The sequence below is a fragment of the Bombus fervidus genome, chromosome 11, assembly GCF_041682495.2.
Source record: "Bombus fervidus isolate BK054 chromosome 11, iyBomFerv1, whole genome shotgun sequence".
NCBI classification, from domain to species: Eukaryota; Metazoa; Arthropoda; class Insecta; order Hymenoptera; family Apidae; genus Bombus; species Bombus fervidus.
The window spans coordinates 7,135,277-7,157,623 of record NC_091527.1 but is presented as its reverse complement, the minus strand read 5'-3'; the positions used below and the strand labels follow the sequence as shown (position 1 = coordinate 7,157,623).

The 22,347-nt window shown below is 43.6% G+C and overlaps 1 protein-coding gene across 2 annotated transcripts in view; it reads right to left on the bottom strand.

The window, feature by feature from the left end:
• Nucleotides 1–22,347, bottom strand: part of LOC139992481 (neprilysin-1) — a 75,837-nt gene that overhangs the window by 51,459 nt on the left and 2,031 nt on the right. For both annotated transcript variants that reach the window (XM_072013351.1, XM_072013353.1), the window contains exons 2-4: nucleotides 19,927–20,364; nucleotides 19,016–19,216; nucleotides 11,629–11,848 (exon numbers count right to left, since the gene is read on the bottom strand). In XM_072013351.1, coding sequence (XP_071869452.1) covers nucleotides 11,629–11,848; nucleotides 19,016–19,216; nucleotides 19,927–19,929 — 424 coding nt within the window. In that variant the 5' untranslated portion in view covers nucleotides 19,930–20,364. The remainder of the gene's footprint in view (nucleotides 1–11,628; nucleotides 11,849–19,015; nucleotides 19,217–19,926; nucleotides 20,365–22,347) is intronic.

Genomic DNA, 22,347 nt, shown 5'->3' with positions numbered 1-22,347 from the left:
TTTCAGCCCGACTACTAGTAAATCACCGAGAGCCGAACATGGAATGGAGAAGAAAAGGAAGAAGAAACGGGAACGATGGCGAGCGACGAGGCAAACGTTCGACTTCCTCCGTTCGTCGAGGTCGTTCGACCAACGATCGTAGCTCGTATGTGGAGCATTGTGTCGAGTCATGGGACAACGTGCATGACACACTTCCGTGTGCACGTATATCGATTAACATGAAATATTTATAGTACGGCCAACCGAGTGGCCGATCCGGCCTTCCGTGAGGCCTTTGCTGACCTCCTACGGGACGTCCTCGACTTCCACGTCTTCTCTTCGTTCCCACTTTATTTCCACTTTATGAGCTTTTATTGCTTCGCGCTTTGCATTGCGCATATTCGCCGGCCAATCGTTACCGTTCTTGCGATCCTTGGCCATTTTTCAACGCGTTTCTATAAACTCCATCCATCTTTTCCGTTTCCACTTCTCTCTTCCTTTATTCTCTGTCTCGCGAGATTTTCCATGATCGAACAATGGACTTTGGCGGACGATAACGTGGTGAATGGAAGGAGGTGTCGCCAAAGACGACCTTTCGCCTTACTTTTACGAATCGAATTTACGAGTCGTTTATTCGACGATTACCACGTTTTCACAGATTCGTATAAGCTTTCTCCATCCCTTTGAAGATTACAATGGTTAAACTTGACGATGATTGAATTTCTACAAGAAATAAGACGAAGATCCAAAGAAGCTTTCGATTGATAATTTCTTCGAAACGTGTCAATTCCGCGAGAGATAAGACCGCGAATCGAGGAAAGCTTCGATTAATAATCTATGCGAAGACTCGTGACCGCGGCAACGTATATTGAAAATCGATATCGCGTCTACGTTCTTGCACTACACCCTCACACTCTGTGCCAGACTACGCGGTCGTACAAGGAATTAGAATTTAATGCAATCAAGAGCGCCGCCGTCCTGGGTATCCTGACGCGCTCAACAATTTAAGCGAAAGAAAAGCGCCGTTCCTCGTTGCTTTATCGACCATTTCGAATCGACTAAACTAAAAGCAGGAAACACCGAATAATGCCTCCTTAATCGATCATTATACACGACTAGGTATATACTCGATATTCAAAGGTTTGCCAGAGAATCGTGTTTAATCGACCAGTTCGATTGTACGAGCCTAGTCGGTTGAATTTTCACGGCAACGAGATTCCACGCGAGATTCCACGAGCAACAGTTATTTCCATGGAATCGCGCATAACCGTGAGATATCCGGGAAACACGGTAAAACTGTGCGTTCGTTAATTCCTTCTGTATCGATGCTTTCCATTCGAAGCAGACCGCGGTTTTGGGATCGCTGATTGCGCCAAGCGAAAATCAGAGAGCCACGAGAGGGGAAAAAAGAAACGGAAGGAAACTGGAGAACAAAACGGGCAGCCGCACGAAATAGATGAATCGCTATCTGCAAGCTCGTTACACGCCGTTACGAGACGAGTTTCGCAGGCACTCGTCGCGACTTCGCGATTCCAAAGTACCAGCGGAAGTCCGCGCCCGGTTCTTTCGTTTCCAACTCTGTGCACGCTCGCGCCCTCCGCCCCTCCCTCCTTTTGTCGTCACTTTCTCGTGCCGCGGTTCCGTCTAAATGGAAACTCGAAATTTCGGCCTGCTAACCACGCGTACAGAAGCCTGGCCAGCTTTTGTCGACACTCCCGAGATAGCCCGGACCTGTTTTCATTTTCTCCATTTCGCCCAACCCCTCGTTTTCTTCAATTCATCCTTCTCTCCTACCACTTCGTGCTACCGTGTTTTTGTTCCCCTACTCTATTCGTCCGCTATCCGTCCCTCTCTTGCGTGTTTCTAAAAATAAGAATAATAAAAAAAAAAAAAAAGAAGAATAAAAGAGGAAACATTCAACCGCGTACGTGCTTCTATGAACGCACTACGAGAGCCAATGGAACGTTTGCGTCCGCGGAAAGATATCCACTTGCCAAGTTGGAAAAGTATGTCGGGGCGAAGTTGTCTTGGCGCGAACGAAACCAAAGTTTCGACGATTGAATTGTCGTTAAGACGTTGCTTAAAAACCGCTAAACGCGAACGTGAATATTCAATCCACGGCAGTGAAAAGGGGCTGGAGAACAAAACGCGAGAACTCGAGTTCGCTGTAACTTTTTCTTTCCGGATGAATCGTGAAAGGTTTTGCGGAAGAAGTTTCCACGGCGATGGCAGTTTCCAGGCCATGCAACTTCCCGGCAAAGTCCACTGAATAGATTAAAACGCGACGTTTTAGGATCTTTGCGAAACATTTCTTCTTACAATTAAACGTTTGTTTTTCTTTTTCCTTTCTTCTTTTCCCCCCTTTTTTCTTCGTTTGGCTTTTAAAATACATATTTAGGCATGAATCCAGGCGATGCATCGTGACAGCCATGATGCAAATTACGATCACATAATACAGGATTTTTTACGAGCAATCCGGTTAGAACGTTAACAGAGGCTGCTGCGTAGTATTTCAGCGTAACATCCCGGTAATGCGCCCGGACATAATGGCCGGCCCGTAATGTATTCCATAAAAAAAAAAAGAGACATTAAAAGCTGACTAAACGCAAACTTCCCTACACCGACCGAATAATCTTCCATCTCCTCTCTTTATGGATTTCTTTGATAGTTAACAATCGCGCAATTAAGATCGCGATCGAAAATTATCCACTATCGAGTTGAGCTTGTAAAAGTCGATTGATCGTAGAAATTTTTGATAATCTTACAAAGCGATTGCAACACCACTGTGCGGTGTTGCGTGTATTCTAATTACAAATTCATTTTTAAATGCGGTAATCTCGACTCGAAAATCATCACGGTCGATCCACAATAATAATAATAATATCGTATCATATTTGTACCACCTAGTATAATCAATCAGGCAGTGAATTATAGCGCAGCTATGGGAATCGTTTTTATTTCAGCTACTAGAAAAATCGCGAAACAAAAGTTTAAGCTGATGGACTTAGAACTAGCTACATTTTCATACTATTAGCTACATCTTTAAACGCTAGTAAACAGGAAGAAGTCTCGCGTTACAATACTTTCGCAGTTTCGTTTCGCAGCGTTCCGAAACGACCAAAGAAAAGCTACAGCCCCGCGGAATTTCAATTTCTCGCTTTATTACGTTTCGTTGCCCTAAAATAACCAAGCGGAAATCCTATGGATTCACGGATCAAAAAAAAAAATAATAAAAGGAAAGAATATTTCATGGCTACACGCAGTTCTATTACCAAAACGGTTTTGCTTTTCCTATCTCTTTCAATCTGCCTGCCCTGTGCCGGCCTGTCTTTTCATTAACAAATTACGAAAACGATCAACGATGCATCCAATTGCCAGTGAATATTGCGCGCAGTCAATCGACACAGAATTACTCTGCCCAAGCTCGTGCTCGATCGGATCCCATTGCCATTTTCAACAGGATCGATAACAATTACGGTTACGCGCCATTAATAACATCCGCGCGTTAACAAACGGAAACACAAGACAGGATATTCGACAGGGTGTCGAACTATTCCTTGACCAATCTCAGACACGCGTCACGACAATTTGCGAAACGACGAAGCGCTGGGATTCTCCGTGCCACGTCGATCGAACACGCAATTCCCAGTTTAGTAGCTCTCCTAGTTCTGTCACTAGATACAGCTATATTGGAAAATATATTGTTGGAAATCTTCGTTCGATGTTTCTGCCGAACACCCGGACCATTGAGGAGAAAATTATAGATTTTAGGAATTAAAGAATTTAAAGTTTGAGAAACGCAATTACGCTGGCAGCTCAGAGCTTGGGATCTCTCTTTGATTAAATCTATACCGAATTTACTATAGTAGTATAGTATGAAATTGATACTACGGTTATCGATGGCAATATTCTTCAGCTGGAAAAATACTTTCTGAGAGTAACGGAATTCTAAGCTTTGGATTCTATAGAAAAATTCTTGGATTCTTGGACTATACGGAGCCACAATTCCAATTTCTAGGCTGTAGATATTAAGCCACTGTGTATAATGCGGATATTCGTATTATCTCATAATGGAATCCCCGAAGTTGCTTCGTATCATAGGCAATTAATTTTCTTCGTTACACTGAACGAAAGAAGAAGAAACAAAAGCGTCTATGTCGTGTTTCTCTAAACTAAACTTCGACTACGAAGTTACCGTTTCCTGACAGATACACCGATTTGCTTGCACAGTCCCGTTCGTGGTTTCCTCGGCTCTCATAATCGTTTTAGGGTAATCGGTGTCCTCGGGTTATTCGCTGCGGGTGGTACAAATGTTCGCGGGTCGTACGAGGCGATTTATCGTGGAACTTGCAGCAGTTTGATCGCTTTAAATGGGGGCACCTTTTTCCGAATTACCAGTCCAAATTAATCGTTCGTACGTTTCCCGTAAGATCAGATTTCCACGTCCATTTCCTCGATTGAATCAGTTCGAAAGTAACAGTGGTCGTTACCAATTACACGAATGAAAAACACGAGACCGTTTTGGCGCGGATGAAAGTCGATACGGTGGCGAATTTTCGCGGCGCCAAATAAACGCGTAGTCGAGAACGGCACGAAAGAAAGGAGAATCTCGACAGAAGGCAATTTTCCTTGCGAGAGATAGAGAGAGAGAGCTGAGAAAATTTATCGATGCAAACTATTAAGACTCGGCAGGGACGAGGCGAGTTTCAAGGACCATCGAACGAAAGGCTAATTAGAGGAGTTCTCTTCATTGCCCGGAGCTATGCCATCGAAACTGGGCTGTTTGCACCTCTAGCTCTAGTCGTTTCATCGTCTAAGAATAATTGATTCTCTCCTTGATGTCGCTTTCGAATCGAACGTTTGGCTACCTTCCGAATTTTTTGCGCCAACGAAACGCCAGCCATGTTGCTACAGTACTTGGCCATCTAATTATGAACACTCAAAACTTTCAGAATTTTTCACTTTTCTAGCAAAGTAGAGAGAACCTGTGGCAATTGTAAAAGCAAAGTTTACCGAGTTGATGCGTATGTTTCTACATTTTGCCTTTTTACAAGTTACGAGTTCCATCGTTTTTGATACGCGCTGTATGCCACGCGCGCCATATATTTTCTGTCCTTGTGATTTTGCTAGGAATCCTAAATTTCCATCTTCGAATCCTTGAATAACGCGATGGTCTATGATTAATACAGAAAAAATAAAAGTAGAAAGAAAATAAAAAGAAAATCGCTAAACTTCGAACATGTTCGATGACGTTCGAGTAGAATTGCCAGATCACAGGAAATGCGAGGATGTTCTTCTGGCCAAGGGCAACGCTCGAAGAACGATCGTACTGACAAAACTTCGCGTATCTAAATCATCTCTTAGAAAATAAACTGCGCGCAGCGTAAAGCAGTGTCACAGTTTGCGACCATGAGGTTCCTTTCCTGACACTCGGCTACGAAAATAATCTTCATAAATAGCGTGGCGTATGTAGAGAAGCAAAGAAGCTGTATTCAAAGCTCGCGCGCGGTGTCTCGCCGTTTTTCACCAACTTTTTTTCCGCGCAACTTTCGATAAGGGGGATTTATGAAGTGCAGTTTGCCAGGAAATTCCCGTAACACCGAGTCGCCGTCGCTGCGGTCATAAACGGAACTTCCACGGAATATAGTCAAGCGCCGCTTAAGACCCTCTTGCGAGCCGCGTTCACGCGGATTACGATTAGCAGCGGAATTTCAAGCGACGACGATGTGCTACCGCGCGTCTCTACTTCCCCGATAACTTCAATTTGCATCCTCTTTCAACCGCTAATAGTCATCTAGGAGAAAAGTTCGCCGAAGGACGATGCTTAATTATTTGATACGTTGCTAACTTTTTCCCAGATATTTTGCGCAAAATTAACCCGCTTGTAACTACATCGGTATGTCTGTGTTCGACTTTAGGTCACGCTTGCAATGTTGATGAATGGTACACGGTGGACAGGAATGAGAAATGAAGAGAGTTCTTGCGGATGAAATTGGTGATTCAGATTGTAGCACAGACATTGTTGGGTCAGTGAAACGGGCATAAAGAATATCCGACAGTGACGATGTTCATAGTGATAAATATATCGCGTAATATATCAAATTTGTATTTTTACGAAAATAGTTAAAAAAGTAAAACCTATGTAGAGGATTGTTCTATTTGTTCGATATCACAACGAGTACTATGTTCCTTTAATATCTCGTGTATTTTTCCGTATTATGTGCGTTCGAATGATTTTACGAACAAAATGAAAAAGAGAAAAAACGACGCTCGTTTATAACTTCGTTCCGCACGGTAAAAAGACCAATCTGCGTTGCTTCTTTATTATCGAATATATTTTTTTCTGCAGAAAATGTAGGAAAATTAACGCGTACCACAACTAGCATTTCGTTAAACAATTTCTCGGAAAAATTTCCAGTTATAATATATAAAAGACGGAAGTTTTTCAGGCGTTTGTCTCGGTAAGGGACTGGCTCACCGCGAGTACAATGCGATTACAGGGATAAAAACGTACATACGTAATGAACTGTGGGGGAGGAGGGGGCAGCTGCTTGAATTTGAATTCCAACCGTATCCTTAATGTCTAAGAGCGTCTGAAACACGCCACGTTCGTGCCACCGGCATGTTCCAATTCGAGTTACCCTGTCGCGTCGTGTGTGCATACCGTGCACGGACGTTTGCGAATTCGTCGCGCGGAAAACCAGAAGAATACAGCCTCTCGTGGTCGAAACGCGTGCCCTCCGACTTAACGCGAAAGTAACCGTGAAAAAGGTGCATTGAAAAAACCGTCCCTCGTGCTTTTCCACGAAATCTTGGTAATCGTACAACTGCCAAGGCTTCTTAAGATTTCGACAGAAAATTAGGGTAAAGCTTGTGTAGTAAAATTAAACGATCCATTCTGCTCCGCCTCCATGGAATCTTAGAATGGTAATCGTAGAATTGGCGAGATTTGGAAAGAAAATTATAGAGAAGGTAGGAGAATATAGGGCGGTAAGATTTAACAAACTCTACTTTCGTCTACGTCTCATAAAATCTCCGAGAATCTCGATGGCTAGATTCGAAAAATCTCGGGAGAAAAATCAAAGGAGAGTTTCGTGGAATTAAATATGGACGACCCAATTTTTGCGCAAGATTCACGGTGGCTCGCTGCGCGGGCCAAGAAACAAAATAGAGGTCAATTTATTTTCGTGGGGAGAAGCAAGTACATAAACTGCAGGCAAAAATACCATGTCTAGACGAGGTTGAAATAGATCGAGCAGGCCGCAGTGATAAAGCTAATTTCACCGGAGCCCGAGAGATTATCGAATTTGTGGTCAGAGTGTGTTGCCGCGCGTCAGGCTGGATCCGCCGCGTGCAATACGAAACCAACTTTCTCGCTTAATCAGTGAGCTTCCCTTCGAGGGAAGGAAAACCGAACAGTTCTACTGTCGGTTCGTTTAAACTTTCCCAGCAGAGGCGAACAATAGCGAATTAACCGAACTGTATCTTACGAAGAACTCTAAGAGGAAACAGCTTTCTGGGAAAAAGAAGAATTACCGTTGGCTGGATATTTGGTTGAGACGCGACGTCGTCGTTAAGATTTCGCTATGCGATTCGACAGGAATATATTTTTAATGGCGCAATGTATACGACCGGTTGCTTCGCGTTATTGGGAATATAAAGCTGCTACGTCGTCGCGTCTCACCGATGACGCATCGCTTCTCTGTACCGAGCATGATATTTCCAAGCCGCAAGATGAGTGGGCAGAGTTACATTTTTAATGGTACAATGCACAGTCGGTCACTCGTCTGCATTGGGATTTAAAAATATAAATCTCGCAAATAGCGTGTCCTTAAAATCGCAACGACGTCGTGTAGCTCGTTTGCACCGAGCTTCGTATTTCCAAGACTCCGAACGATTTCATGGAATTAAATTATCGATTAAATTTTTAATAACGTAATGCACGAAAAATTGCCATTTCCCTGTTACAAATACAGGCGTAGTGACAATATCGCGAAGAGGTTGCATCGTTTGTTCGCATCGGCCTTTAAGAATATAAACCTTGCAAATCTACAACGTCATTCCTATGCATCAGGAAATCACAACGACGTTAGACGACTCATCTACGTCGAAGTCTATTTTTCGAGGCTTATTTACGTTGCACGGCGTTGAAAACTCGTAAATCGAACGAACCACGAGGAATTTCGACTCGTAACTCGTCTGGCTTATAGGGCGAACTTGACCCATTAAGCAGGTTGGATTAATCAAGTTTGTAACCCCCTTCTTTCTTCTTACGTAAATTTAGTAGCTAAGGCTTCGTCGCCGGGGTTCCGGAAACTAAGACGAACGACGCGTACGCTATACCATCAGCCTATTTCGCACCGTCATAGGTTTCTATCGGTCGTACATTGAAAGACAAACAGAACACTAGATTGCTCTATGCGTTTCTCTTATAATATAATTCGGCCATAAACGATTATCGATCTGAAACCGAGCATAAATGGAGCATATTGTTTGAACGAGATAGGGGCGAGCGAAAAATTACGCCGCGCACACCTGAAACATTCAAGCGGAAATCGATCGACCGAGACTTGCACAACGTGCACATACGGAAGACGATAACTTTCACGAGCTATAGATGTTTAAAGACGCGGCGATAAATATTTGGAGAAACCGCCCACGGAAACCGGGCTTACGGGCTAGGCACCGAGCAATCGGAAATTCGAGACGTCTGCCTTTCACAATCAAAATTTTGGCGATTGTTAGCATATCGGGGGACTAAAAAATCTCGAATCAAAGGAAAAATCTACGAGGTGATTATAAAAATTGAAAGATTGTCGCCATAGAAAAAAAGAGGTATAGTTGATCTATACATCTAGCAACTTGTACGTACATTTTCAGATTTAAACTTCATCGATATATAGTCGTGGCAATCGCGTCTGGTCGCTGAGTTAATGAAATGTCAAAATCTTCTATATAACACACACACACACGCGCGCGCGCGACATACATATACAAAAGAGTTTTCTATGATAAGCGTTCAGATACTTTGGCGAGCTATCCGATCTCGTGGAAACGCGTTCAAGGAGAATTTGCAAAAGAAAATCTGCTGGAAGAAAAAAAATAGCCTAAACGAATCTTCGGCTGGCATCGAGGCTGATCCAACGTGATCCCTCGCAAGACGGATCGAGCGAAAAAGACGTGTTTCCAAGGCGAGAACAGGCAGCCAGGGAGATTTCAGTTGATGAGAAAATTCGAAAAAATCCTGGCGCCAAGCGGTCGTATCCCGAACAAAAGAGGAGTTGATTTTTAACCCTTTGCCAAACCCCTCGTTTCGTTTCGCTCTTCAGCGCGACAGTTTCTCCGCTTTTTGTTCGCCTCGCTTGAAAACGTCGGATAGTCCGAGATCCTTTTGCAGAAATAGGAACGATAAGTCACTGGGAACGATCGCGTGACGAGCGAGCAAATGCTCGCAGCACTCGTTTCTATTCCGAGCCGGAGACATTTTCCGGTCGAAAACAATTCCATAAATGCGAGGCGCCGTGATATGCTACGAACGAAAGATACACGACCCTGCGATTCGTTTCCTCGCATTAATCTCCATTCGAGCAGGTTCTCGCGAGCGTAACTACGACTCGAAAATTTACAAGCCCGAGTGAGTGGCATTCGCGCGAAAAAATGAGCAGGAGAAGCGATGAATTATTACGCGGCGTGTCCATGTGTTATTCTTTGAGCACGCCGCGTGTTTTTTCATAGACTTCGTCCCTGTAAATCTTCATTTCCGTTGACTCTTTTTTTTTCCCTTCCATTCAGAACGTAAAGGGGAAAGGTTGTCGTGCACGGGTTACGAAAACACGTCCCCCTTAAAGGAAACAAACCGATAACCGAAATGCTAACTTAACGACATGACAAGAACTCGCTTAAAACACTGGAACAAGTAATCTGTACTGTACATTACTGTATATACGCGCACGATTTTAATGGAGATGCTGCAACAAAAATAAATAGCTTGTTGATAAAAATCGCGGTAAGAAATACTTTCGCGGTGATAATCCAAACTAGTTTGCAATTTGTTGATAATTCTAGCGTTAGGTTTCGACTAAAATTATTACATCCAACGACGATTGAAATGGAAATAAGAAAGTAGAACGTATCTCCGTAAGCGGAGAAGAATGCGACGCAAAGGGGAAAAGAGCGAAGTTCTGGCTTAAATTTTTGAAAGAGTTCGACAACTATCGTGCCTGCGGACTATTCGCCAACTTTCCAAGTAAAACAACGAGAAACAAAGTTACTTCGATTAAAAGACCAGCTGTTCGACGCGTGAAAGTGTTTAACCATGTTCGCGGTACGCTCCACGGTACAAAGAAATCGCGATTGCTCTCTGGAAATAAAAAAAAAGCGATCGGATAAAGCGTGTCGCTAAACTGGATATCAAAATTTCAGAGGGTGACTGATCATTATCCAGGATGAATTTAGGAAAAAAAAAAAACAACGAAACTGGCCAACTTTTTTCTCTGTTCCCGTGGGTTGGACACTTAGCGGCTTGTTTTTCAACTCCTACGTCAGCGTACCGTGACGTATGCACGTCCAGCTCTTTTAATCGCGTGTGACCTACATAGCCGCGGCTCGTCTTCTGTTTACTCGCACGTAACCGCGGCGGATATGTCGGTATCTCTGGATAATTCGCGTGCCGATTAATTCCAATTGTCGCAAACCTCGTTCAGATTTTCCGCTCTATACGTCCGCCAGTTGATTTCAATTTGCAGCGACACGACCGCGTATCTCCGTGACATTCTGATTCATTCGAGTCGACGAGCGATCCAACTACGTTTGCCCGATAATTCCCGTGAAAAAATAGCCGACGAGCCCGATCAATCTCGGCTCGCTGAACCATTCGATTATCCTCGACGAGGAAGCCATAAGAAATAGGGTAGTGGAAGCAACAGATTACGAAAGGGATCGTCGCCGCTTGAAACGAGCGGCTATTCAAAGAAAACGCAGCAACGGAATTTTTAACGGCCACTTTTCGTCCACAGAGTCTAAGGACACGGGCCCGAGATGATTAAGGTCGGCCAAGTGGATGAAAAGGAGGAACCGAGGGAAAGATAACTCCGGCAGTCGCGATAAGACGGTGGAAAACGGACGATCACGCGTCTCGGACGGTGTTTCGATGCGAATCGATCGGACGATCCAAGCTCGCGCAAACAGCGACACGTTCAAGGCTGAAACTTTCGTACTGAATGGCTCGCGAGCATTTGGTTAATTGAAAGTTGAAATGACGGCGGGAAATTTGGCCGCGGTTCTGAATCAATTATCCATCGCTCGTCGTGCTTCGAGTTTCCCAACGATGGAAAGCCCGGCATCCTCTCTCGTTTTTTCTCGGGTCGACGAGAAATTAATTCCAGCCCTCGAAATTCGGTTCCATCGATTGCCTCGGTGTAACGAGCTCGGCCGAACGTCACGAATAACGACGCTCCTCGGTAGAATTATTTTTATACGGGAAATATGTAAAAATACATTTATACGTGTAAAGTACATTTTAATCGCAGGCGAGGACTCGCGTAAATATTTGCTGCTTCAAGCGAAACTTCCCCTGCGACTATCTTAGCCAACGAACGGAGTTCCAAAGGTATCTTAATGGGAAAAAAACGAGCAACGAGGTTCACTCACTGTGAAGACGATCGTCGACCCTCGCCTGAAGCATGTTGAAGCTCGAGCTCGGCCGATACGGCTGCTGATCGCGAATGCCGCCGCACGCGAACTGATAAAAGTCCTTGCAAGGATCCACCCCCTTCTTCATGAACGCCACCATCCGCTTCGATGCTTCCTCGCAGGCTTTCGAGTCGCACAAGCCCTCCGGGCCATCCCTCTCCCTGATGCAGGCTTCGTCCTGGAATGGAAATTCTTTTCTTGTTTCTTTTTCTCGTGTTTCTACAATGCTTCCTATCTTCCTTTCTTTTCTTTTTTTTTTTTTTTTTTTTTTTTTTTTAATTGTACCGTCACTTGACAGAAGCGAAAAGCAATTCGAGTTAGTGTCAAGGATAACATCAAAGATTAGACGGCATTACGAGGACAATTTTCCGGAATTCCGAGACGGTAAACGAGGATACGGGAAACGACTGAAGAACAAAGTTTAAGGATTAACGAGAACATCTCGCCGAGAGGCGAAGGATATATTTAATCGTGTTATACGTTTAGACGTTTCGTCGTAAAATTATTAACGCGTGGAGAGACGTCCTCGCTAATTCGTTCGCGCTATGAACGTCTACTGTACTCGAATGCGAATGATCGAAGCAACGAATGTTTTTTTCTGAAAGTTGATCCGATTCCTCGGCGTGTAAAAATGAGCTGCTGTCTTCTTCCTCTTCTTGCTGGTTAACGCGTTGAAGTCGCGGAATATTTGCGAGCGAAATCGGAGTTCATACGTCTTCCTCGAAAGAGACGAATGACGTGACACGAAGTTCGGGTCTCGCCGAAGATAAATAAGAAGAAAAGAGAAAGGGGAAGAAGGTGTGAAGAATCACTGGCGAGTTTCGTCGGGAACCTATTCGACGAGTTGCTAAAAATTCGAGGACCTAACGAAAGGCCAGCCGTGGTTGCGTCCACGACTTTCATTGTCATCAATTGCTTTTCATCCGGACCGGATGGCCGTACGTCTTTTTGACAGAGACGGATGATCGTTCCGCCAATTGTGCCTTACTTCGCCAACAGACCGGATACGACCGAGTGAAATTAACGTCAACTCGACTCTCCAGAACTCTTCATTTATTTCCGTGGAAAACAGCATCTAAGCGTAAGAAATCGTTCGAAATCGAATCTCCTAGTTGCGCTACTTTGATAACTTAATAGACAAGACCCGATATAAATTGAATCGGTCAAAGGCAAGGGAAATCTGACAAGTGCAGATCATCTTTTTGATTTTCATATTATTTGCTAGTTAAAAACGTGTATTTTTCATACAGCACGGAAGGAGGAATAACTTGTTGGAGATGACGTAGCGACATGTAAATCGCCGTCGAAACATTTCACCCTTCAAGGAAACCTAATCTACATCGTCCAATTTAGCCCCCGCGAACCTCGTAAACATCATAGAAGCCATGTTATCAGGCGGTTATCTGCTATCGAGCCGCCAAAATGGGGCAAGTACGATCTCGACCCTCGATAAATCCTTCGAGCATCACGACTTGTTTCACCACAACTCGTCGGCTTGTCTACTCTACGATTACCTCTGATTTCCTATATCGATGTATCTCTTATTAATGTACTCTCTGATTAATCGGAATTCCTCCAGACTAATCAGACATTCGTCTTGGGCGATCCGATCCGGCTTGCCTGGCGCGATATGTACTCGTCAAATTTCTCGATTCAGAGACGCGGAGCTTGTGGGATTCTTCGCGAAGTCGTCCGCAAAATTTCGGATTCTCCAACGCACGTGAAATGGAAGAAACCGCCGAAGAAGGTCGCGTTCCCCGTCGCAAGGGGAATATCCTCTCGACCGAAGGTTTCTTCGATACGAGGAGTCTCTTGATACGCGGGAAAAATGAATTCAGGATAAATAGAATGAAATTACGCTCGTAAGCTTTCAATTTATATTCCAGGCACGGCCTACCGCTCTCTATCTAAATCACATCTTGCAGAAGATGGCTGAGCTCGTTTCACCGTGCATTTACCTCGTGCCGACCTAACCCGCACGCACTCACCCTCGCTTAAGGAGCGAAATCATAGCTACGACGAGCACGTTTCGTGGTTGAACCTCGGTTACATGTAAGAAAGCGTTCCAGATGTTATGGAATGCAAACGGAATTTTCGCCCGCCTTTGATGCCACGCGTCGATCTTCAACGTGAATTCTAAAGTTGTGTGCATGATATGCGTTTGCGACAAGAAATACGCTGTTCTCGTTAAACGTGTATTTCTCGTGGTTGTGATATTATGTTACAGCAACGTGACACGAGGGATGTGTTCGCGTGACATTTGGTATATTTGCGTTTCGTCATAGTCATCGTCAACTATTCTTAAATTTCTTACTTTTCCTCCTCTCGTTATTTCTTTTTTAAACAGTCGAATTTGAACCACCAGAAGACTTCTCGTTTTCATCTGCTGTGATATCCATACGTGAAGTATCAGCGACATTCTTCCACAATTTAGTGATTTTTAATTCGCGTTTAATTCGAGTAACACGCGTAACCAAGCAGCACGTATCGACGTTAACCCGAAATGTTTCGAGAGGATGCCAAATACGCTGGATTATCCAATGGACTAAATGCCGTGAAAGAACAGGTAGTACAGAGTACCTGTTTTAATCAGACACTTCTGACTGTAGCAACTTTCGAGTTGGAAGTTCGAAAAGGAATGAAAAGTTGCAAATGCACCGGACGAAGGAAACTTGGAAGAGTGAAAGAAGATGGAGCAAAAGGATGAGGGATTTCCTCGTTGATTCGAGTGCCCGGGTGGGAAAGATAAAGGTCAGGAAGAAGGGCGAGACCTTGATCCAGCGTAGGGTTGACATTTGCCTCGAAACCTTAGCTCGTAGTATGGCTTCGTCGCGGTGCAGCACGTGCTGCTCTAACGACCCGGCTCGAACTTCCATCGGGAAAAGCATTCAACGACTCGAATCCATCATTTGTCGGCGACGCTGAATATTCGATGTCGAATAAATCATCCACAGGATTCTCCATATATCCACCACAACGACAACTACGGTTTTCTCGACATTCTCGATTCTCGTTTACCTAATCCTCGTTGCCTAGGATCGTGCAAACGTTTTCGAAAATAAGCTGCATAATATATATCCTATATATTCCGACGGCGTATAATTCGCATATTTGACTCCGATTTGAAACCAAGTCGATGTAATTAAGTCTCAAATTTTCGTTTACGTAAGATGCCAGCAGTTGCGAACCTTTTCAATTAGTTTAGCGTTACGGCTACGAATTCCAAAGATTCTGCTTCTTTATATTATACTTCGATGTCGCTTCTTGCAATTGGATTCTACCAGAAAATTGAGCTATTTATACATCGTGGTCTGTTAATAACAAAGAACGAGGCTGTTGGCTATTCGTTTTTATACGAACCAGCAAGAAGGTTTAAAAAGGCGAACTAAAATGAATACACAATGAGGTTAAGATAAACATTGTTAGTTAAGCTAGAGATATTTAAGCGAGATATTCCTAGCGTGGAATAGCTGTATACTTTAGTATATAAGGCAAATGTGTTAAATTAAGGGAACGTCAGCGGTATATTACGTCGATATAATCAATCCTCTGGCTACGTCCGGAAAATTCGAGCGGCAATCTGCTTCGAGTCCCTCTAACTACCACCGCAGACGTAATTGCTGCAAACTTATTAACAGGCTAAAACCGAGCGAAGACACGGCGAAAAAGAACCGTTTAATTGATCGTGGATTACCTGCAGGCTTTTCTTCTCCGTTTAATCCTCCAGAAACGGCGTTTAACGTCCCAAAGAAAATTTAACGATTATCATACAACCGAGACGATTACGATATACGATATTTAATAAGATCTGGTGCTGGAGAACGATTCTAACGAACGCGTCCGCCGACCATCGACCGCGCTTTAAATAAAATACAGCGTCAGCGAAAGGTAGCCTCGGTTCTGATAATTCCCCCGTAAAAGTGTCTGCAACGGGCGAAGGGATTTTTATACGGTTGGCCAGGCAAATTGAACCATTGTTTAATAGAAACGTATGTATTGCGCGCGCCACGTTGAGTTTCGTACTATTCGCAATAAATTAGCCTCCACGACGACTGCGTATAAATTCGTTTCTTGCTCGTCTATTTTGAAAGCAAGAGTCGCTGGAAATTCGCTTTCGGGTGAAAGTAAGCGCGAAATACTTTGCTCGTTTTTCCAACTTTTCGACGAAAGTGGAACGACAGGAATTTGACAAAAGAGAGACAAGCTCCGAATGAGATGGAAGCAATTACGGAGCTTGACTTTGCGGCTGATCGATGTATCAAATCCGTTGAACAGAGTTCGAAATGTGATAGGTTTCCGATATATGTATGTATAACTCGAAATATGGATATTGGTATCAATTAATAGAAGTTTGTCGGGCATCTCGTAAATGCACGTTGATGACAGACTAACGCGTAACAGTCATTTCTGTCGGTGACAATGAAACCATAATTGATAACGTTATCCTGGAAATTTCGAGCGGCTGTTGATGGTAAACTATTCCCCTTTCCTTTTCGGTCATCGCTTACACCACTCGTTTATAATTTCCTTTTTTTATTTAGAATTTCTCAAACGGTGACACGCGTCGTTCGAGTAACTTTAAAGTTACAAAACCCCCCTTCGCCCCGCGGTAATATCTCGCCGATAAAATTAATAAATTCTTGTTGAACAGACGGTCGTTCGAGGGAATCTATTTTTATATTCCACAGTTTATTCTCGCCTCTCCGCGAGACGATCGATCGATCGCGCGTTAACGATTACAGCCCGGTCTTTAACCCTCTTTCGAATTTGCAAACAGCTCGTTTCGCGGCCGAGCGTCCAAGCTGGCAAATATTTTTTCGCTCGCTGTCTGCGAACGTACATTAACTGCCATCAAAGTAGCAACCCCTGGAGGCAACGAATCCGCAAGCAAGATTAATGTTGTCCGTAAAAGCAGCGTAATCTCAATAACCCAGCTCTGCTAATAATCGGTTGAAACTTGTAAACAGCTTCCTTCTATTAAAATCTTCTCGTTCGTATTTCCTTGCGAAAGTATCTGAAATGCTCTGCCGCGAGTTGAAATATCCGACTCATCTCGATAGATCGACGAATCTGTTCGATGGCGATCAACGTATAAACAGCTTGTCCAAGTGCATATTGAATTACGATCGCAGTATCCAAGGACCTTTAACTGAATTATAGCTTGCTTAATGTTAATTGAGAAGCCGCATAAGGATAACTGCGAACTGATACCAATTATACGGCCATTACTCATTCGAGAACAACAAGGGGTGCTACGCATTTAGCTCTGTTGAAGGTTTCCGGCAACGACCGTGTTAAATCCAATTGAGATTACATGCTCCGTGTATAATCGCGTTCTATGCTGTTGATAGCGACGGTTCGCATTCCAAGGCATCGCATTCAGATTCGAGGTACTTTGTCGCAAACACGCGAAAGAACGAAGATTCTATGTTCCAGATTCCCATTTATGTGCTGCGATCCCCGAGGGGCATACGTTTCAAAATATTTCCTGGATGATCGACGCGGTTATTTTATATATTCTACAGTAACATTTTCTACAAATTACCTTTGACAAATGTACCGCGGAATTTTTAAATTTTAAATATACAAAAAATGCACAAATGCGCGTAGCATGTGTACAGAGCGATTTAACCACAACTTCCGTATTGGGCCAGGTGCTTTGAACTTTGCCATAATTTTATCTTCTGCGAAGTTTGAACAACGAAAGCGTTGGTATCGTGAAAGCGTTTAATCAAACTTCCCTTCAATTAAATAATTGAACCTGAAAACGTTTTCTACGAACGCTAATAGACTTCTCCAAGTATTTTCTTAGGCCCAAATTACCTTTGACAATCAAAGTTCTACCGTACATTCAAAATAGGACACTTTCTGCGATACCTGATGGGTGAAACTGTTCATTCTTTACACAGTTGATAAGCAAAACGGTATGTTGTTGTTCCAATTATTTTCCTGTTACACGAGGATGAGCAATTTAAAACAGATCGAGCAACGCTATCCCGAGTTGAAGTAAGATGGAAAGACACAAGCGCGTCTCAATAAAACACGTCTAGAAAATATTCGATCTCGTTTACATCTGGAGAACGTCTCTTATATCGGAAGCGAATGGAGAGGAGAAAAACGCGAGGAATCAGCTAAAAGACGGAGTGCGACATTTTTCTCATTCCTTGGCGTGGCACGAGTTCGCGAAACCCTTCACGACAACTGATCGCCGAGATATATGGGCGAAATTTCCGTGGATAACCGCTCGTGTTTTGCTCGTGACGTCTCCAGCTTTGGCGACATGAAAGCGCGTGATATAACGCTTCAGGGAAACACTGCCGGTGAGGACATAAACTCTCACGGTCTGGCTCGCACGGACAAAACCTGTTACACCACGCTAACTAGCAAACAGCTTACAAATCGTCCTCCTTCATTGAGCCTAGACAGCAGCAAAGACAAATTTACAACGTACGTCGAAATTCGTGTGTTGCAGTTAAACGCGGAAATATCTTTACTTCATCGAAGTGATAAATCGTCGCGAGCGAATGTACATGCATTGATACGTGGTACGCGTATTATCGAACGTCACAATCTTTCAACAACCTATTGGATAACGCTATGACGTTCGGTTAGTTACGTGGATCGTTTTCACGTGAAAAATTGAGCCTCTCAGAAGCCAAACTGATCGACTTCGCTTTTTATAAATCCCTTCGTTTCGTTACGATCGATACTCGAATTGCTCACTCCTGTAAGTTTATCCGGCGAATTCGAAGGTAAGAAGTTTCCACGAAAGATGGTAAAATTAGAGACTGGATGAAAATTCGGATAGCGATCGTTCGATAAAATAAGCGAACCGATGCATCATGCAAAAGACCGGTGATAAAGGCACCGATATCCCAGCGATCGAAGCATCCTATAGAACACGAGACAAGACCGAGAAGCATCGGGTACATACGTCGCTTTATGATCCAACCTTCGTTTTACGAGGATACCAGCCGACGTCACGTTGGATCTCGTGGATATATCGTTCGGAACGTCGATCGGTTCAGCCGTGATTTCATTTTTCGGGAAAACGCGACACGTCGATGAAATTCTCTCGGCAACGTCTCGAAATTTCCACTTACTATCTTGTATGGCCTGCTTTATACCTCCTTGAGAGACATTTAAACGCTGATTTATGCCTCTTCATCGCATTGAACCGCGTGGAAAAACATCAAGCTCGTTGTGCTACCTCGAGTTGCTCTTAATTCGCTAGCAAGGAAACAACGATGCAGAAAGCACCGCGATATTCCATTGAATAGCGGAGAGGTCTCGCGCGGAATGTTAAAAACAATGGTGCGGATTTGAAAAGATGGCTGTCACTCACCACCGGTACGCATTCACGCGGCTGCTCTCCCTCCGGCAGCGTGGTGATGAGGAAGAGGACAGGACTGGTGACGAGCAAACTGGTGACAAGCAGCATCGCGAACGTGAGCAACGCCTTGTGCACGGCCTTACTTCGACGAAGCCAGTAACACGGCACGCAGCATATCCAAGTACCCTGTTGCGCGGCTCTCTCGACATGTACCTGAACAACCAACACGTTGCTTCGATTAACAAGAAAGTTGTAGTTGCGGAGTTTCTTGCTCGTTGCGGACAAAATTGCGCTTTGGATTAAGTAGAGTTCGATACGAGGCAAGAGGGAATAGAAAACGTAATATAAAAGTTAGAAAACGAAAGACTTTGGAGAAGGGACGTTGGAGTACGTGAAATTGCGTTAACAAAAGATGGGTGAGAGCTTCTCTGCTGAATTCTTTTATTAGGACAGAAATCGTTTAAAAGGAAAACAAAGAAGGAATGGAAAAGAAATGTCGGGGAAATGGAATGTCAACACGATACTGGATTACCTTGAAACGACGGATAAGTGACTGAGTGAAAAAGGAGGATCAAACACGGCAGAGTGTCGTCATTTAACTTCCATGTTATAGATCCTGCTAATTTCTACTGCTCGTAAACCGAGCATATCACCAGCTACTTACAAACCAAACTGGTCAACTCCATTTTTCGTCAATTTCCTCCATTTCTTTACGTATCTACGTGCTACGATCAACGTCCAATCTTCAAGAACCACGTAATTATTTTAAAAAAATTCGCTCGTAAGGAAACACAGCGTAAGTAAAAATAAATTTCAAGGTAAATTTAAAGAGACCACGTTCGTCGTTACGTCGATTTCTCTACCTTTCGTTTGGTAAAGTTGAACAAAAAATCGTACGAAAAGTCACGAAGAAAAATAATTACCATTGGCTCGTCTGGAAGGCCGGATCCCTCTTCCGTGCCAGGATTATTTCCGGTCCCAGGAGGACCGGTCGGCGCGGCCGTAGTCGCGCCGGGTCCGGTGCCCTGTGCGTGCACATGTGCGCCACCTCCGGCCCCAGGGGCGCACAAAGTGCGAGGACTCAGGGGTAGCCTCACGCTTGCCTCGCCACGGGATCTGCTCCCACCGCCACGGGCCCCACGGCCCCCGTAACCCCGGCTCACCGTGCACAGAGCCACATTTGCCGGGTCCCGTGGAACTCCCTAGCTCTCTAAAGGCCGCCAATCTCGAACGACAGTTCGTTCGCGATCACCAAATTTGCTCAGTATACACCCCGTCACCGACACTGGCCGAGTAGATCAGTCGATCAGCACCCACGAGTCTCTCTCCCACCTCTGCATATTTCTTCGTTTCTCGTCGATCTGTCGAAATAAGAAAATGCAATCTTTTATCTGTATAACTATTAATATATTGTATAGTATTCTTATAGCACGTTATGTAATATATTCAGTAACGAATAGACTGCGGATGTCTATGTATTTATGGGAAAGTTAGACAAAAATTAGTACAAATATAGATAATATATAAGTAAGATGAAAAGGTGTATAACCGTGCAAAGATGATTCCGTCTATCGAATTTTCCTGCAATCTCACGATCTAGTAACGAATTACAGCAACTGTATGGACTCGTTGAGTATTGGTATTTGGAATAATCTTTGAAAAATAAATTTGATATTTGGGTGGATGGCGAATAACGTACGAACGATAGAGAACATTTGTCTATTTAATGGTTGGTTTGATTCTCTTTCGTACACCGTGTAAAGATTAGATTCAGACCAGTAACCGCGACCAACTAAAGTACAGGGTTAAAAAGGAACCGCCGATAAGAATGGCTTTGCCAAATGTGCTCTCGGGTATCTTGGACACCTTTGGTTGTCTCCCTGGCATTGCAATTGTCGGGCTGATCTAGATAACGCGCTCTTTTGTCTATGTAACACTCTCTAACTTTATCTTGCATTAACGCTATTGTTTAATACGTATAATCTTATCGTTATCCTGTCTTGACGAAGAAGAATCGTCTCAACTTGCGCGAATTATTACGTACTAATTAGCACATAGATAGATGGAATTCAATCCTTCAATGTCAAAACGTCAAGCACAATGGACACGAACAGATTACTATAATCGAGCTAGTGAACAATTAATTGTCTCGGACGTCAAGTTGACGTGCGCACCTTCGTGACGAAACGTAGGTCTCTCTGAACTGAAATTTCTGTCACATTGATCATTCGGTTCGTTTCTTCAAGATTTTGTACTTAACTCGATTAATCGCGACGTTGATCTCGGAGATAAGATCGTTCAGCTAAGAATTCGATGGAGCAGAGTGCGTGACACGGAATCATTTGCCATAGGGAGTGTCGCAAGAGCAGAATTATCCAGATTTTTCCATGCTTCTCTTTACGATGGAAATTCTTACGCGAAGCTGGCTTCATAAATACAACGTTCTTGCGTTGGTAACAAGCCACGTGCGATTTACTTTCACATCAAAGTACGATCGTATCTAAACGACTCCCGATTATATTTCATTATAAGGGAATTATGTTCGTGTTTAGTGGTGCGTAACACTGTGACTCACTTTAAATAGGACAAAAAATTTCAGAATAAGTCTGCTCGAACGTAGATGTAGATAAAGCAAGATTTATAAAAGCCAAGGTTACGCACGAATTAAGTCATTCTCCTATCGTAAGAAGCGATCTTAGGAGTCTACTAAATCGCCTTTATAGAATCCTCCGTTTAATCTGGATTACTTCCAAGTTGTTTGCACCGTGGGATTTCTAATTTATGCGCATTTCTTTGTCGCAGCGAAACGCACCGCTTCATCGACCGAACGCGAATCGAGAGCATTCTCGAAAAAAAAAAGAAAGAAAAACGAGGGAATAAAACGAACGAGTTAAACATCAAGATCCGCGTGATAAGCTACGACAATCTTAAAACGTCCACTTGCATGTACGCTTTGGTCACGACTAGACCGCCCTGCCTATCTCATTTATTTACAAGTAGCGTGATTGCCTTAACAATTCATTACGTTTCCTTCGTTGTTAACTTCTCAACTCTGAAATTTACATTCCAGTCGAAACACGGCCAATGACGAGACCAGCTGCTCTACAGCCAACCGTTTCATCGACGTTGTCCTGTCCAACAACCTTTTCTGCTTCCTAAATAATTCCATTTGTCGGACCACGTGGCGAAGGTAAGAGGACAAATATGCTGGGAAACTTTGGCTGGTTTTTCTTCCTACCGTTCAAATTACAAACAATACGAAACTTTTAAGCTGGGCCAATAAGAAATTTGCCGGATAACTCGATAAACTAGAGACTTTGCGTATAGTATTTCCCGCACGAACG